This window comes from Coptis chinensis, chromosome 6, assembly GCF_015680905.1.
Source record: "Coptis chinensis isolate HL-2020 chromosome 6, ASM1568090v1, whole genome shotgun sequence".
NCBI lineage: Eukaryota > Viridiplantae > Streptophyta > Magnoliopsida > Ranunculales > Ranunculaceae > Coptis > Coptis chinensis.
The window spans coordinates 36,250,331-36,268,962 of NC_141461.1; the positions used below are offsets into that span (position 1 = coordinate 36,250,331).

Consider the following 18,632-nt stretch of genomic DNA (forward strand, 5'->3'; position numbering starts at 1 on the left):
AAAAGACATTTTGTAAAGCCTTTCAAAGATACAAAATATTTAATACCAAATGCCCGGTCCAAAATCTAGTAGAGACTATTTTAAAAACTTGGGTGACATCCTGGGAGAATGGATATTAATGTATGTAGGATACGCATGTTTATGTACTAGGAGAATGGATATTAACGTAGGTAGGATGCGCATGTTTATGTACTATTCTAACATGGTATTGACATACCTAGCCAACCGTCAGATCTTGCGAAATCTAACGTTCAGATATGCTTCTAAGAAAGCAACATGGGTCAAAAATGTCATTTAAGGTTTAGTTCTTCTCCAATTTTCTAATGTTCACTCCACTTCTCACTTCTCACTCGAAGATGAACTTTACAGGTTTGGGCTCAGTTTCTTTGGAACAACGTTGTTTTTTGAAGGTGTGTATGAGTTTATTTATAGTAAAGTTTTTATTTTTATTTTTTGTTTTTGATTGTTGTTGTTATTGAATTGTAGAATGAGGTGAGGTTGTTCAAGGATAGAAATGCAAGTGGATGTAGTTTGTTTGTTCGTGGGGCGAGTGGGAAGCTTGAAATGAAGGCGGAGAGTGACAAGTTGGTGCGCATTGGTGTTCTTGGAGCTAGTGGTTATACTGGCTCCGAGGTATGATTTTTTCGCCAATTGCTTTTATTTGAATAATATTGTCGTGGCTCATGTATAATAATTTACAATGTATGTGTTAATTCCAATATGGGTAGGGAGGTAATTGTTTTCTTTCACTTGATTTTTTTTACTTGGTAGATTGTTCGACTCTTGGCAAATCATCCACACTTTGGGATTAGCGTAATGACAGCAGATAGAAAAGCTGGTCAATCGATTGGATCAGTATTTCCACATTTGATCAGGCAGGTAGGGTTCCAACATAGAGCATAATGTCTTCTATGTAAAACTTATTTATTTTAGACATGCTTCATTTTTGGTTAAGTTATAGGAGTTACTCATCCTTTAGAACGGTGACATATTAATAGATGATATACACAAATGGAATGGGTGATGGTTCCACTGAGCTTTGAAATTTGTTAGCTGTCATGAAGTATCCATTCTTTTATTCTTTTGTTTTTCTGAAGTTGTTTATCATTCAATATCCATTTAGAAGATTTATGCGCTATTAGAAGTGCATCATCCAAAACCACTTAACCTTGTGAAACATATAATGTTAAACCAATTAGTCATAATTTTCATTTTTGTAAAAAAGAGGTTGGTGTGTGTGTGTGTGTGTGGGGGGGGGGTGCACTAAAAATTTCATTTTTGTTTTGTCTACAACTCACCATGGGAAGTTGATTTTGCAACTCAGTGTGTTTTTTTTTTTTTAATTTTTTTTATGCATGATGGGTAACTCAGTTTTATAAAACACCATTATTATAGGAGAGCTATTCTCTAACACCTTTTTGTTTGCAGAATTTGCCCGATATGGTTGCTATTAAAGATGCAGATTTTTCCAATGTGGATGCAGTTTTCTGCTGTTTGCCACATGGAACAACACAGGTCCTTTTCCTCTGTTGCACACTCTTAAACTTATTTTACATCTTTGACATTCAATGATTCAAATTGAGACATGCTGCTAGAGCTCACATGTAGATGAGTTGAGCAATTAAGAGACTAAGATACAAAAGAGGTAACCTCATAATGCTTTGACCGGGTGACAAACAAAATTAGAGTACAAACTCATTGTAAAATCTCTTGCACAAGAAAGTTTAGATTGCGTTAAAATGGAGGAAAAGTGGAATGTATATTAACTGTTTCTCCTGTGATACAAAAATATTGGTTATATTGTCGTGCGCCGCTATCATTAGTGTCAACACACACAACACAGTGATGGCCATGACCAGTCCAGGACTCCAGGCCTATTGACCATTGTCATTTTGGTCAGGGCACCTGAAATGTCCACAATGCCATTTTTGCTATGAAATGATCTCACTCATAGTTATCAAATCGTGTATCGTATCATATATCATTTTTCATTTTTAGTGTATCGAGTATCGAATCGTATCGTGTATCGTATGATACGCTTCAAATAATTCATTATAGTTTTATATGTGTTTGTGCATTTGTATGTAAGTTTCATCAACAAAGATACATATATACGGTTTATCATGTACAACATGGTTAATGTATGGTAACAAAATGTCGTCATTTTCAATAACTGTGCGCAAATTACTATTATACATTAAGGACTAAGCAAGATCTTAGTTGAGTAAGTAAAGATTGCTTTGCATTAGGGTTGTTGTTTACCAAGACTAAAACCTTAGACGGCTTTCCAAAGTTTAGAAAGGAGAAATAAAAACTAAATGACTCTTATAAACTCGTTTTTGGATAAATTTTTTTTCATGATTTCATGTGTTCAAGCATATCGTTCGATATAGGATATATTGCGTGTCGTATCATACGATACGCTCCCCATATCATGCGATACTTAACATTATTGATACAATAGTGTGATACGTATCATTTTGCTTCCGATACGATATGTATCGTGTATCGTACGATATTGACAACTATTCTCACTGACCTAGACGTCCTCGACTTTGCAAGACCACTCTTTAATATGAAATCTGTAGAGCCACGTCTCTTAATCTTAGGAACTCTATTCAATTACGAAAAAAACCCCATGATAATTGCCCACAGCTACCCCTCCGACTGTTCAAGCCTTGGGAGGTTGGGCCAGAGGTCAAAGCTCGAAATATGTTCCTACAGTCATGAATTATTTAGAATGTCTATTATAATATTTCTCCTATTTGTCCAAAATTTGTCTAATCCGTTTGCATTGATGTTGCAGGAAATTATCAAAGCACTTCCCAAGAGGCTAAAGATTGTTGATCTTTCTGCAGTACGTTTGAGTTCCTTTTATTTTACTGTTTTACTCTTTCATTACTTTTGTTACCGTTCATGTGTTTCAGTTCATCTTTGTGAAAACAGAAAGTTAAGTGAGATGGTTTTGCAGGACTTCAGGTTGCGGAGTGTTGATGAGTACGAAGAATGGTATGGTCAACCTCATAGAGCGCCTGATTTGCAGGTATTATTATAGTTTGTTCTTATAAAATGAGGAGACATACAAGTGAGACAGTCCAACATATATCCTGTTGTGGAGAATTTTGAAGCTTGATCTACATTTTTATGCACTTGTATGCTGTAACTTAATTATTCTTGTCTTGATATTAGGTTTGTCAATTTGGTTGTCACTTAGGTAGTTAAAGTTGAAAGAAAAAGACTAGTCTTACATTCAGACTCATTGTCACCAAGTACGGTACGGGTTTAAAACGGTGTATTTGAAAAAAACTTAGTTCGTGTTTTAAACGGAACGTCTCGGGAAAAAAAGGGAAAAAAAAGCGTAAAAAAATGCGGGGCATAAAAAACGGGTTTAAAACGTATAATACGTAAAAGAAATGGTAAAAACCGATGATAAAGAATAAAAGAATTGACACATAAAATAAAAATAAAAATAATACAAATGAAAGAAAATTCAAATACATGAAAGTATCAAATTATCATTACTCATCCAAATACTAGAAGTTTTAAATTCAATACCAAAACACGATTCTAAATAAGATACTACTAATTACCAACCATAATGGCATAATCAAGTTCTACAAATAAGTTAATAACTTTAAAATTTCTAATTAATTATTAATAGTCCAAAGAAAAATAGAACTGTCTCAATAAGTCAATCTAACCCCCACTCTTCAAAAAGGTAAACTCCAAAACCCCTTTTTCTTCTTTGTGTTTTCTTTTAGATTGACTTATTGAACGGGAGATTTTCAAAATCTCGGGTTTTAAACGTTTTTTAAGTTTAAAACGCGTTTAAAACGTTTAAAACTGGTTTTTTTGAAAAACCCGGGTTTTAAACTGGAACCAGACGCCTTGCCAATATCTCAGGTTTTAAACGCGTTTTTTTCAAAAAAACGCCGAACTTGGTGACAATGCTCAGACTCATTGAGCATCAGAATGATTTAAAATGTTATAGTTTTTTGCTGATTATGACGACAGTGCAGTCATGTGTTGGTGTCTGGCATTGCTCTTTTGAAGAGCTCTTGAAGAGCTCAAAAGTTAAAAACACCTTTCTTTATCTAGGATTTCTTAAGCCATCGAAAAACAGAAAAAAGAAGAAGAGGAGTTAACTGAAAAGAAAATATTCTTCTAGGAAGATTTATGCTGGATGTGGAACAACTTCTGGATTTCGGAAAACAGTGGGTTGTTGATGTGGGAGCCAGCATGGGTTTAAAATCTGTAAGTTTCTAGATGATAGGGAAACCAGGAAGAGAAAAGAAGGATTGAAGGAAGTGTGGACTGGAGACAGCTAAGTCTTCATTGATCGGTTGATGATGAGGATGTCTCAGGACGAGTAGGATAAGCTGGAATATTCCGGAGAGGAAGGAGGCAGCCGGGGTATGATCTTCAGACATGATTTGGTAAACAACTCTGCTGGTGGAGGGTGGGAAGCATATTTTTCTTTGTTGGTGGATTTGGGGCGGCTGTTCTGAGTTCTGGTGGCACCTGCTTGGTGGCGGGGCCTGGGGTCTAGTTTGTTCTTTTATCTTTTGGTTTTTTTACATTACTTTATTTGCTTCTTTTGTGGGTGTCTATTTGGTCAGTGTCTGGGTCGTATGGGTGTACATCAGTGTACTTGGGCTTGTGAGTTTTACTCTAGGATGTTGGTGTCATGTTATGCGATTAGGTGTTGATGGAATTCTACCAATTATCTCAATATCGGTGAAAATAAAGTCCACATGAACAGGAGGCCTGGGGGTTAGGCGGGGACTGGATACATTGAGTCGATACGTTGGGAAGATTTATGCTGGAATACATACATAAGTTTTTGTGGAAAATTCTTTTGGCAAGACCTTAATAGTGGTATAAGGTCGATGTTTTTTACTCTATCTGCTAAAGTATAAATTTATTGATTTCTTAACTGTTATGTATCGGTGTGCTTGTTGCCATTTTGCAGTCTGACTATGACATGGTTTTTATTATTCAATGTACTTTTTGATTCTTAAAGACAATGTACCAGAAAAATATTTATATTCAACTCAAGTTTGATATATATTTGGGGTACTATTATAGATTCTAGTCTTCTTCTAATTTGTGTCTTGTTTATTGGTATGAATCTGCTGTTGTGTCCAGAAAGAAGCTCTCTATGGCTTGACAGAGGTGCTTAGGGATGAAATCCGTAACGCACGGCTAGTTGCGAATCCTGGTTGTTATCCTACATCCATTCAAATTCCCCTCGTCCCCTTGATAAAGGTTTGTTTTCTTCACTCTATGTAACATCCATTATCTTATTCTTGTAAAATTAACATGTTTCTCTACTTATATCTGTGGCAATTTTCAAAGTATTATTATATTTCTCTAATGTAGAGTTAAGGGATGCTCAATCTATTTTTCTCTCTTTAAAGTCTTACTTCTTAATCAAGATGCGAAGTTAGCATTTGCTATAAGTAATGTTGAACTTTATAAGTGAAGTACATACAGAAAGGTTATATGAGGTATTCTGGTTGCTTATATATATGCCTATATCAGGCTCTATTTTTGGCAGTATATTTGCAATAATTAAAATTTTATTTATACCCGAAAATGAAATAAGAAAGTATTAGTAAATGATCTTTTCATGCATATATTTATATTTATGTATGTCAACCCAGTCAAATTGTTAGCATCTGTAGCAATTTCATCATGAGCAAGATTAGGCAGGAAGACCACCACAAAGGACCTGTTGATGAAACACCTCCTTTCACTCGCTTATCAGCTACTCCATTCTGTTCTCTAAAAATATATGATAACAACACTTGCTTCTCTGAGATTTTGTAGAGACAGCTTCGGCTAATAAGAAGCCGTCATGGAGGGTTAGATTTGGAAATGAATTAATATTTAAGTCCATGAATTACTTTCAATCTGGATTGATAGACCACCTCTATCTCATAGCATTTCAAATCATAAAGAAAATCCCTAAGCTATATCATGTAATGAATTTAGTATTGAAGTGAAAATAGAAGTGGTAGTTCCAGTTAACTTGCGTCATTGCGTGAGAGACGATATTTCCCTGTGGAAGTTCTTCTGGAGCAAAATAGGAGATCCTCTTTCAGAATTTATGGGACAACATATTTACTATGTCATAAAGCAAAGGATCTTTCAAGAAAAAAAAGTGGACACCAAAGAAAATATTTGGTTAAGAAAGAAAAGAGGGGACATAAGATTTTCCTGCATATTTGATCAGAAGTAGCTTGATCCAATATCAGTCTAATAAGAAGATCATATTGTTTTAGTCTCTTAGTGATTCTTGTTGGCTTTAAGTTCCAAATACTAGTACTAACTCTGGTTTCTTCTTATCATTAGGATGGATTAGATCTGACTTTATTCCATTCCATCATTTGCCCTATCCCACTATAGTGTGATTGGACAATTTAGAAATTACGAGTATCTTGCCAAGCTTGACATGACAATGCCAAATAACGAAGTTCAAGAGCAACAATGCTGGTAGGAGACTTAAGGAGGTAGAGGTGATAGGTTCATGCCCCAGTGACAAGGAAATTATTCTCCTTGTCATCAGGGCCTGAAACACAGGGACAAGGAAAAAACTTGTTATGCTAATAGTGGATAAATAAGTCTATTAATTTCGGTAGGCGAGAAAGCTAAAGATAAAGACAGTGTGCTACTGAGTCGCGCTCTTTGTCCAGGGAGATAGTAGTAATCATCAAAATCCCACATACCCTACCACGCATATTCTCTAGGAAGAAAATATTGAAGAAATACTAGTCATAATAAGTAGATGCCGAGGAAGAGGAGTAGATGCTGCTGAAGAGTTTGTTTAGAAAGTGATGTAGCAAATATATGTTGGCTGGATGCTTGGGTACATATCTGTCTAATAGGTAAGAGAGACTGATTTGTAATATCATCTGGAGGAGCCGGCATACATAAATAATCATATTTGGTAGAATAAGTGAAGCAACAGAGCGCAAGTCAACTGTTAGAGTAGAAATATGTTTGATAGTTGTAGTGTATGATTGTGTGTGTTTACAAATGCTAAAACGCCCACATTTTTTTTTTTTTTTTTTTGCTTAGAAGTGTTATTCAAGTGGGTCCCACACATAGTCTCTCTTGAACTACAAGCTTAGAGGTTGGATTTTTTATATATTTTTAAATCTCTAAGGTATCTACGACTGATTTGTAATATCATCCGGAGGAGCGGCATACATAAATCATACTCATTAGAGTTAATAATGTTTATACTTCTTGTCTAACTGGGTTTTGTTATTTAGTTCCAAATTACTCGTGTGTTAGTATGTCCAAATCCTCTCTCTGTAATCAGAGGTTTGGTCTTTGGTTTATGTAATTTTACTTCTTTTACTAATAGAACTTTTTTGTAGTTTTAACCAAGCAATGTGGGACTAAATGGAAAAACCCACTTAGACTAGAGTATCAAACAAATTTCTATTTCAAACCAAGCTAAATCCAATATTTCGCAATCATTTTCTGTTCTCTGTGTTCTCTGTCACAACTGTGTCGGTCCTGTTTATGAAACTTCCTATAAGTTGAAACAAACGTTCAGTTAAAGTTTGTGTTTTAGCACTTGTCTTACCGCTATGACAATCTTGCTTTTATTTTATAAACTTCAGATTGCAGTAGGTGATCTTCTGCTTGATCTTCAGTTCATTCAACTTCGATTCCATTGGATTTATTTTTGTATTCCCCCAGGTCTACTCATTTAGGCATCTTTGACTTATCGAATTGTACTTCTCATCCATCATAACACTCGTTCTATGGAGAAATTGCATAGCGACTGCACGACAAAGAGTTCACAAGGCACGAGCTGTCTTATTACCATTCTATAGTTTTCTGGTCTTTAGTTTAGGTACGATTGGTCTAGGGGAGTCCATTGCTAAAGGAATTTCGGTTTCAAGTTTTATGTGTAGGTGGGATACTATTATTATGTAAATTGTTTGTATGAGTTGAGGGATCAATGCAACTAGTCTTGTTTTTCTTGAATAGTCTTTATCTTGTTAAGTAGTAAGTACTAGACTACTAGTTAATTTGTAAAACTGTAACATTACTTATGTGACGAAATAAAATATAACTTTTATTGATTAAATGAGAATTGAATTCTGTATATATATATATTACACAATATACCATGGTTTTCATGCCATGGTTTATACCATGCCCACAACTTCACCCACAAGACGAACTAGAACCCAATTTTTTGTGGATATGTCCAACAAACCATGAAGATAATCCACAGGTCTCTTCTTCTCTACGTTTTTTTTTTTTTTTTCTTTTTCTTCTCCTCTAGACCTCCGGTCTCTTCTTTTCTCAAATCAAGCTACATTTGACTCATTTTAACCAATCTCGACTCTCCACTCTCTTTACAAATGCAAATCGATTTTTTTTTACCCCGATAATCTTCACAAAATATGTTCAATGGTGTAGAACACTATGTGGTGTATTATGATTTTGAGAACCCACTTGAATACTTGATGACAACAATGCATTTCAAATGAAAATGAAAACTTTAGTAAAATAACTATGGACAATGTCAACATTTCTATAGCATATTGATAGCAAAAATTTTGTACCATGTTGTATGCCACATTGATTAAAATATAAAAATTAAGACATCTCAAAGTTGCCGAGTAGCCGGTTTAAAAACAATTTTTAAATCACGTCCACAAAATTTCAACTCATTTGATGGTGTTTAACAATGTCAAATGATGATTGCAAAATTGAAAAATCTGGGTCGTTAAAAAAAATTCAAAGTTGCCAACAATTTTTAAATAGGTTAGAGGTTTCCAAATGAGCCGAATTTTTGTGGAGTATCTATCCATAGTTAGTAGATCATATCCACAAAAGATTAGCTTTTCACTCATCTTGTAAAGGGGCGTGGTATAAACCATGGTATATTGATCCCTCCCCTATATATATATGTGTGTGTGTGTGTGTGTATAATCTTGTAAATTTACTTCTTGCTGAGTGTGGATTACCTTTGTGTAATTTTTATCTTCTATTGGAATGACTCAACTATACCTTTTACCACTCAAAAAATAAAAAGTTGAGGTATGAATTCTGTTAGTCTGTTTTTTTCTTTTTTCTCCTCGTTTAAGATGGAAACTAGCTTGGTTGCTTACAGTTGGTGATTTTTACTGGGCATGCAGGCTAATCTTATAGACTTAAGAAATATCATCATCGATGCAAAATCGGGTGTGAGTGGGGCAGGTTAGGATTGATTACCTCCTCGTGTTACCATTTACTTTTCTCAGAAACTTACACCAAAGTCTTTTTATGGTGTTGTGTTTGAGCACCATGTAGGACGTGGAGCGAAGGAAGCAAATTTGTATACTGAAATTGCAGAAGGGATTCATTCTTATGGTATAACAAAGCATCGTCATGGTATGTTTCTTTTCTCTATGACCTATATTTTAACTCCTATAAGTTATCAGTTGTTAGATATATATAAAAACGTAAGATGGACCTCTTTGCAATTAAGATTTTGCTCTGCCCATACCTCATGCGCAATCACAACTTTTCGTCAAAAATCGTACCTGGAGACATTTCAAGGTGCCTTTTGCACGCCTTGTGCCTCCAACAAATGTTGCCGTCAGTCACATAATGGTCGTGTTGAAACATAGTGCATATGTGGCTCGTGTATTGGCGTGCCTACAAATCTCAATCCTTTAAGTCGTGTCCAAGTTAATTTTATCATGTAGTGGTGCAGTTCCGGCACTCCTTATGAGTGAACCACTTATGGCACTTATGAGTAAACACCTTCATTTTCCTTCAGTGCATGCATGTGTGTATGGCACTAATCCAAGTAAGCGGAATAAATGTTTAAGTATGGGCAACTGCAGAACGCACAATCTTCTTGAGTTTATTATCACTTTAGAATACGTATCAGGAAATCTTTACATGCGCGATCAGTTGTTTTTTGTCACGCCTTAACAAATGTGAGACATTAGGCCTATTGAATTTGGGTATCCAACTCAAAACCAATTGGCAATGAGTGGAGAGGCCCTAGGAATTACATATTTTAATGCAAACCTTTAGACACCCAATTTGAGAACCAACCCCCCCCCCACACACACACACACACACACACCCCACCACCACCACGTGTGGCATATCTTGAACCAAACACGTGGACAATCTTTAAATGAGTGACGTGGAGTACATGGGTCCTTTGGGCCAGAGAAATAGCCTGCTCTAATACCATGTTAAACATCATAAACATCCAACTGAAATCCAATTGGTGACGAGTCGCAAGGCTTCCATTATCCCATGTGGGATTATACAAACATCTCAACAAGGCCTTTCAGCCTTTTTGGAATTAGGGACTTAGCTTCTGCCCGGTTGGTGCAGGGTTTGTGACTAGGACATGGTGTTGTCTTATTTTGTCTTTTAGGATTAATCAGAAATAAGTAGTCACAAACCCCGCCAAATGAAATGACGCAAAAGTGTGCCGCCAAATGAATTATGTTACCTTCCTAGTTAGTAGGAGGTGTTAATATCATCCGCCTTTCATTTGCAGTCCCAGAAATTGAGCAAGGGCTTTCTGATTGTGCTCATTCAAAAGTAACCGTCAGCTTCACACCTCACTTGATGCCCATGGTAAAGATACATGAACTCACATTTGTTAGTTTACTCCTTTTCAGCTCTAATGGCTTAATTGTTGCATAGAGTCGAGGAATGCAATCAACAATATACGTGGAAATGGCTCCAGGAACGACAACTGAAGATCTGTACCAAGAGTTAAGGAGCTCCTATGAAGTATGTTTAACTCGCCTATGATTTTGTTGCTATTAATTTTGGTGTTCCCTTTTTTTTTGTTTCCTGAAAAGTTCCTTATGTATAGACTTGAGAAAACTTTCAATTTGCAAGGAATGATTTGGCAATGAAAAAAATAAGTAAAGAGAAGATGCCATTTTCTTACATATATGGCACCCCAAACAAAACGCATTGAATCGGGGTTTTCGTGTAGCTCTTCACCTTGTTCCTAGAAATTTCTATTTCCACTTGTTTTTTATTGGATGAACTAAAATGTCAAACTGCAAAATTTCCTAACAACGTACTTGTTAGCTATTATGCTGCCCAAAAAATACCAGTTGATTGGACGATGAGCATGCCAATTTTGGCTGAGAACTCTGAGTTAAATCCCCAGTGAATGGTGTGCCTGAAGGATGGGTCAGGGGTGTATATTCTTCCTTTTTTGCATTTAAGTGTGGATATTTTATTAGTTATAATGTACAAGAATCGTACATCAAGAGACGGGATTACAACTCAGATTGAAGCTATAAAACACAGATTTCCTAGTCAAATCTATAGTATGTCCTAAAGGGGAATTTCACATAGGTAATGAAGGAAAAATTCCCTTTGCTCAAAGATGATCCTTTCTTAGTTTCAGCATGCCAGCATCTGCTCCAAAGTTTACCTCTCTGAGAGTGTGTGATGGTGTCCAATCCATTTGAGCAGTTCCACTGTACCACCTTGACCTTACCATCCATGGGATGTTGCCCCCTGTGAAAGCAAACACCACGGCCATAAAATCACATTGACACATTCTATCCAAAGTCTAGGCCAGTTCCTCTTGACTGCAGTTTAAGCTGATAAGACTACAGCTGTAGTTTCAGCTTCAAAGTTTGTAATAACACCTAGACCTTGTACCAGAACACCTAGCAGTTTTGTTTTTCCATCTGTATATTAACCATCAGTTTTGTTTGGGAAACAACACTCCTTGTTGCTATCACAGAATATTGACCCAAGTATACTGCTACTCCAAGTCAATCCAAGTGACATCATATGAATTAGGATGAGTGCTTCAATTATGGGGCTCCTGCTTCCTAGGAGCATTTATACTTCTGAAAAATGTGAAGGAGCTTTCGCTATACAGAGATGTAGCTATACAGAAAAGAAAAAGAGAAGGACAGCTGAGCCATTGAGGGGCTGATTTCTGTCTTAGCCAAGAGAGATAGTTATGATTTTGTCTATATTGGAATGCACACACACCTTGCCTTTTAGAGATGTAGCTCTTTACTTCTCTTTCAAATGCTATTTCCCTAGCCTTATTGCGTAACATTATGTCTCTTTGGATGGCTCTGGAAATCTCGAATTCTTTGTATTTTAACTATTTTTTCATGCGTTATAGCCTGTTTACTGCCTTTTAATCTTTTGGTGGATTTTTCTTGTTTAGGACGAAGAGTTTGTGGTTTTGTTAGACAAAGGAGCTACTCCTCACACTCGAAATGTTCGTGGATCAAATTACTGTTTCATGAATGTCTTTCCAGATCGAATCCCTGGAAGAGCAATTATCATATCAGTTGTACGTTTACTTCTTTACAAATCTAATTCTTTTGAGCGATATTCCTGGTAACACATGCAGATTGAAGTATTGAACTAACTTTTAACGAACTTGTTTCAGATTGACAATTTAGTGAAAGGAGCATCTGGTCAAGCTATCCAGAATCTTAACCTGATGGTGGGGATTCCCGAGAACACAGGGCTACTCTACCAACCTCTGTTTCCTTAGCATCTTAGAACTATGTTCCAAAGAAGGTAAGCTTGGTAACTATTTGGCTCTCCTTTGTAGTTTCAAAGAGCTTTTACAAATAGATGCTCACAATTCTGTGGGAAGATAATGTTTAATGTTTCTCTTATATGTGTAGTGCACATGTTGGTCATATGTAGGAGTTCCCTAAGACATAAATAATTTTTAACAGATGACTATTAGCAACTATATTTGTTTGGCTGGTAAATGAGCAAAATATCTAGTGGTCAGGCGAGTTCGTAAATTCAGGGATGGATAATTTGAAAGGAGTATTAGATATAATTTGAAAGTCGGTTTCAAAATATGAGGTAGCAGTAGTACATTTTAGCTACTTTTGGAGGATATAGGCATTGAAAATTCAGGGCTTATTATGGTACGAAAGGTGGATAACAAGATCAACTATTCAGTGATTATGATGTATTTATGTTGGCATGGATTGCATAATTGATTTAGGCTTACTATATACATTGCAGGGCCAAGACATGGAATTTTGATAAGGTATTGCTCCAGAATGTGTTTATGTGGTCAAGGGACCTGTACAGGAACTTCCCCCAAGAATGTCTTGAAAATATTTATCCTAAATTGGTACCTGCATGCAGGTAATAAATTCGCATCACACAATTAACTGTGGGGGTGCAAGATAATGGTGAGAGCAGAGATGTTGTATCATAATAGAGTATGATTGGGTAATTTTTAATATTGCAAGTGAATCATACAGCTTATGGCTGACGTGGTATATATTAAAAAGCATTGGCAAGAAATTGGTAGGTGAAGTACGTTAACAGGTCAAATATCTTGTGAAATTTTGATTCTCTGTTAAATGTCGATATAGAATGTTAATACTATATGTCCTCATATTTTCTGGTCGGTAGGTTAACATGCTTTATCAGGGCATTAACAAGAAAGGTGGCTAATGAAATATTTGGGTTGTGTTTGGTTAGCTACACGTAGTTTGGCTGAAAGAACCTAAAATATACATTGGAGACAGATGGCTAGTTTTGGTATTTTCTATAATTGCTATTCAAATGAGTGGAATAGAGTTCTCGGTTGCAGCTGAAAACCAACCAGAGTTTGCCATGGTAGCAGCTCAGTTAGAAGACTGGTACTGCATTATTGTTCTATGTAGGCAACTCTAATTCAGTCTTTTATAATTTATAGCTATGGACCATGACATAGTAAATTAGTTAACCATGAAGATCATAAGACGCATGCATATCGTGAGGGAACGGGAACAACAGGATTTGTATAACATCTGAAGAATCACTGACGTTAACTAATTATTAACGTCAATACAGCAACTGGATAAGTTTGTTATTAGAGTGTCAGAATAAGCATGAGTTGGAACTCTTCTAAGTGGTATTGTGTAAGGCTAAGTCCAATAGTGCTGCAAAACACTAAATATCACGGAAATTCTTATCCAATGGTGCGTCAAAATGCTAATCCGTCAACGCTATTGATTTAAGTTTACCTATTTATAGCGCTTGTTTTAACTAGATAGCATCAAGTCTACATGTCAGTATGAGTGGTGGGTAGAAGAAATCTAAGCTACACGCCGCATTGTGTGGCGGTTAGAATTAATTTTTTTTTCCCACACGTCTTTGACAATGGCAGCTGGAGAGTAAAAAAAAAAAAATCCTGTACGCCATAAGTACTGGCGGCTGTGAGAAAAACCATTGCCTTTGAAAACGCTAACCTGCTAACTCTATAAACTATACTGGCGCACCAAACCATTGGACTTAGCCTAATGGGATTGGAATGAAGCGATTCACACAAATATTGCCTATTAAGTTACTTGTCAGCTATAATTTTCCTTTTAAGTCTTCGGTTCTGATATATACTTGCTATGGGTTTTGTCGACATTGGAGTGCTTGCAACATTTTCTTTGGGTAAAGTAAGCAGGCCATAATATGTATCAATAATGATCACAGTTTCCTATATTTCATCTGATTTTGCTTGATACAAGACTACTACTGTAAATGTAAGTATTGGCTGTACGAATGTATGATAGTAAAACGACCTTAGAAGACCTTAAGGGATATCAGGATACGGTTAAGGACTGTTTCCTTTGATGAACTTTCACATCACAAGAGTTCATCTGATGTTTGGCTTGCTAAACGTATACACCAACTGTGCAATATATGCAAGTGCGTATGGTACATTCAGTGCAAATGCAAACCCTTAACATTGTTTAAACTCAGACTGTGGTGACTATAATGGATTGTTATTCTTGTTTACCACCATATCGACGGAACACACGGCATTGTATAGGACATAAATAAACTTAGACTGCAGTAACTAGTATGGATAGTTGTTTTGTTTACCACCATATCGACGATAACAAGTGTCAATTAAATGTTACAGATGTTAGTAGATCTGTGGATGTACAGATTAAAAGCAAACGGAGGTGAACTACCTAACTTATTCTATCGATCATACTTCTAGAAGAAGCAACAATAGGCTCCAGTTGCTAGGCCAATCCATTGGTCACATTGCTCTGTTGAGATTCTGTAAAAGCTTGTATGACTGTCTGATTATCACCTTCCATCAGGAAACTGTTTGCTTTCAGCGTGGATGCCCCCCCCCCCCTACCTTAGGCCCACCGTCTAGCTACAATCCAAACCCAAAAAAAAAAAAAACTAATTCAAGTGTGAAAAAAACTTAAGTGCAAATGACCTATGCGTTGTTAAAGGATTGAAGATATTGTTTTTGCTCCTGATTATTTCCTAAGGTAATTTCTTCTTTTTTTTTTTTATACTTTACAGTATGTTAAAGTAATGATTCAGTTGCAAATTGTTGTTTTTTATGAAATTGGGTTGTTAGTTTATCTGTGGATTGTGTTGTTTTGGTTATGGGAGTGCAAGAAGCTATGTTCATATTGGTAGAATGATGTTAATTGGGTTGTACAACATTGCATTGTAATTGTTTGACAAATTGTTTAAAAGGGAATTATATCATTGTCAATTAAGAAAATGTTGTCAAATTGGTTTGGATGAAGTTGATTAAAATATTGGATTGTTGTAGATAGTTATGCGGCTATGCTGTCTAATGCTCAATTTTTAGCATTGACGACAAGCAATAGTTCTATAAGAAAAATCCAAGGATTTATGGTGTGGACATTTTAATATTTAGGGAAAGTTGTCAAATAGGACAGAGGGGTGAGGAGAGGGATTAAGGGACCGTGTGTTTATGTTATGTTCTCAGACTTTGTGTTTGTGATGTTTAATTTGTTGGGTTTTTCACTTATTCGGTTAGCCTTCAAAGAATTATTATTATTATTATTTTATTTTATTTTATTATTATTATTTTTTTTTTAGTGTATGCAATTGATTTTGGTATAGATAATAATTATATATGGATAAATTCCTAGGAAGCGTATTCCTGATGAATCACCCATGGCCGTGGTAGTAGAAATACTACTCCCCCTAATCAAGTGCCATATGTGCTAAGGCGAAACCGTGTTGAATTGTTTTCATATTCAAAAGGTTATTGCGATATGCTCCTAAATGTATTAGGAATTTATTGTCAGTAGTCACACATTCCGTTTAGGAATTTAGCGTATTTCTTCTATAATTTTTTAGTATTGAACTTCTAATAGTTCTAAGATGAGTATGACCTCATAGTTTTTTGCAAGACTTGTATTAAGGATGTGGAGATTGTAAGTGATATTTTGGATGAACACTCTGAGGTTTCTGGGCAACTCATTATCTATGACAAGTCTAATATTTTTTTTAGCCCAAATACCCACATTCACCAATAAAGAATCATCAAATACATTCTTTGTATCAATTCTATGGGTCTCAAAGACTTTTACTTGGGTTTTCTTTTATCTTTCTCCAAGTCTAAAGTTCAAGATTTTTCTTTCCTTGCTGACAAAGTTACAAAATCCATAAATAGTTGGCAAACTAGTCTCTCGTCCCAGGCAGGTAGAAATACTCTTTTAAAGACAGTTGCCCAAACAATCCCAATCTATAGCATGTCATCTTTTTCAATCATTATTTCTATCAATGAGAGGTTAGACAAGTTGTGTAGAGATTTTTGGTAGAAAGGCTTACCTAAATCAAAAGCTAGCTATTCACACATACAAATGGGATAAAATTTGTCAGAAGAAAGAAGATGGTGGTCTTGGTCTCAGGTTCTTTAAAGAGATTAACTTAGCCATACTAGCTAAGTTGTATTGGAAAGTTTTAAATGGAGAAGAATGTTTATGGACATAACTGATGAGAGCCAAATATGGGAAGTTCCTTAACCCTGTGTCAGAAGATCCTAAAGGCTCCTCCATTCCTTCTTTCATGTTAAGAAGCATCATGAAGGCCAAGGCAGTAGTGGCTAGTGGTATGGTTTGGCAAGTTGGTGATGGAAGTAAGATAAATTTTTGGAGTGACCTATAGGTGTACTTCTTAGGGGTTTACAAGCCCCTGAGACTTTGGATGGAGCTATAAGACATCCCTATAGTGACTGTTCAGGATGCCCTTTTACCTGGGGGGGGGGGGTATTGGAATGAATCTCTTTTAGGATCTCTGCCTATGCCTATTAGAAGTGCTATTACATCTACCATTATCAGAGCCAACATCCCTAACAAGCTTGTGTGGCAATTCACCAAAAATGGTAACTTCACTGCCAAATCAGCATATCATGTTGCTACATCTCTTAAAGACAACTCTTCCCAAACTTCCACCAATTCTTTCAATCCTAAACTTTATTTACAAATCTAACAACTCAAAATCTCTTATAAAGTCCAGAATTTCATTTGGAAGGCTTCTCACAATATTCTTCCTACTTGTGAGGTTCTTATCAAACACCACCTAAATATTGACCTTATGTACTGTCAATGTGATCGACAACACTTCAGAGGATCTTTATCATCTTTTTTTTTGGGTCCGTGGTCAAGAGGAGTTTGGTTCAATTCCAAGTTTTGTCTTGGAACAGATGCATATATATGAGGCTAACTTTGATGTGGCTAACTGGTTCTTTATTTGCCTAAGTATCAACACGCCTACTGATATTAATGACATGTGCTCTCCTGCTCTTTTTTGTGCTATTATGGATGTAATATGGCAAACTCGGGATAATAAAAGATTTCAAGGTCTAAATCTAACCAGCAACCAACTTTTCAACATGTTTATAATATATATATTATTGCAGGATTGGAATAGAGCTTTTACTGATGATGTAGAGGTTACTGATGAACAAATGGAGAATGATAGCACCCCAATCGCACCGGAAACCATGTGGATTAATCCTCCTCTTGGTTGGGTAAAACTGAAGTTTGATGCCAGTTTTCATAAGGACTGTTATTATGCAAATATAGTTGTGATTGGCAGGGATAATTGAGGAGAATTCTTGGGAGAAAAAGTTAGCATAGTCAAAACCACTTCACCTGGAGAAGCAGAAGCCTTAGCAGCGGAACTGACAGTGAATTATGCAGTCTAACAATATTGGAGAGAGGTCATTGTCGAAGGGGATGCTAAATTAGTCATCTTAGCATGTGCAAACATGATTTCAGTATCTTCATGGACCTGGAACCAAGCTCTGTCTAATATTTCTATGAACTCTAGTAGTTTTAATTCCATATTATTCAGATTCACTCCTCAAACATGCAACATGTCAGCTCACAAACAGGCAAAATGGGCAATGTCGAGAAAGTCATTATCTGTACTAGATGTATGTAATAATTTCTTGAACCAGTTTTTAAGTAAGGAATAAATAAGGTGCCCATGATTTATTCATGGGTCCTCACTAAAAAAAATTCTAAACGCTAAAAAAAAATAAAACATCGTCCTGTTCATATCTCTCCCATGTAATGACAATGCCCCCAACATAAACGTAGGTTACGTGTCTCTATCAAATCATGCGTAGAGGCTTCTGAGAGAATAATATTAATCAAGCATTATTAGTTCGTACTACATCGAAGCCCAGGCACCTCATGGCCATTGATTCTTGTCGTCTATTCTTTTTCCCACTCAAGAAGATTGGCTCCACATATTTACATTATTCCTTTAGAACATGGCGCTAGCTAACGAGCGCGCACTTTGGTTAATTTTAAGCATTTTTTTTCTTGCCTTGTGATTTACAAAATTGA

At 36.0% G+C, this 18,632-nt stretch overlaps 1 protein-coding gene and 1 long non-coding RNA gene across 2 annotated transcripts; both read left to right on the forward strand.

Annotated features, from left to right (window-relative positions):
* Positions 1-252: 252 nt before the first annotated feature.
* On the forward strand, positions 253-13,344 carry LOC147492776 (Putative N-acetyl-gamma-glutamyl-phosphate reductase). The gene is made up of 14 exons (XM_086565310.1): positions 253-410; positions 487-633; positions 772-879; positions 1,429-1,515; positions 2,807-2,857; positions 2,972-3,043; positions 5,149-5,268; positions 9,171-9,231; positions 9,325-9,405; positions 10,541-10,620; positions 10,690-10,779; positions 12,200-12,328; positions 12,428-12,561; positions 13,027-13,344. Exons 1-13 carry the CDS (start codon positions 324-326, stop codon positions 12,533-12,535), a joined length of 1,221 nt encoding a protein of 406 aa, XP_086421436.1. The 5' UTR covers positions 253-323; the 3' UTR covers positions 12,536-12,561; positions 13,027-13,344.
* Positions 13,345-14,739: 1,395 nt separating this feature from the next.
* On the forward strand, positions 14,740-18,341 carry LOC147492777 (uncharacterized). The gene is made up of 2 exons (XR_015198247.1): positions 14,740-15,281; positions 17,696-18,341. It is a non-coding gene; the product is annotated as an uncharacterized LOC147492777 (long non-coding RNA).
* The last annotated feature ends 291 nt before the right edge of the window (positions 18,342-18,632 follow it).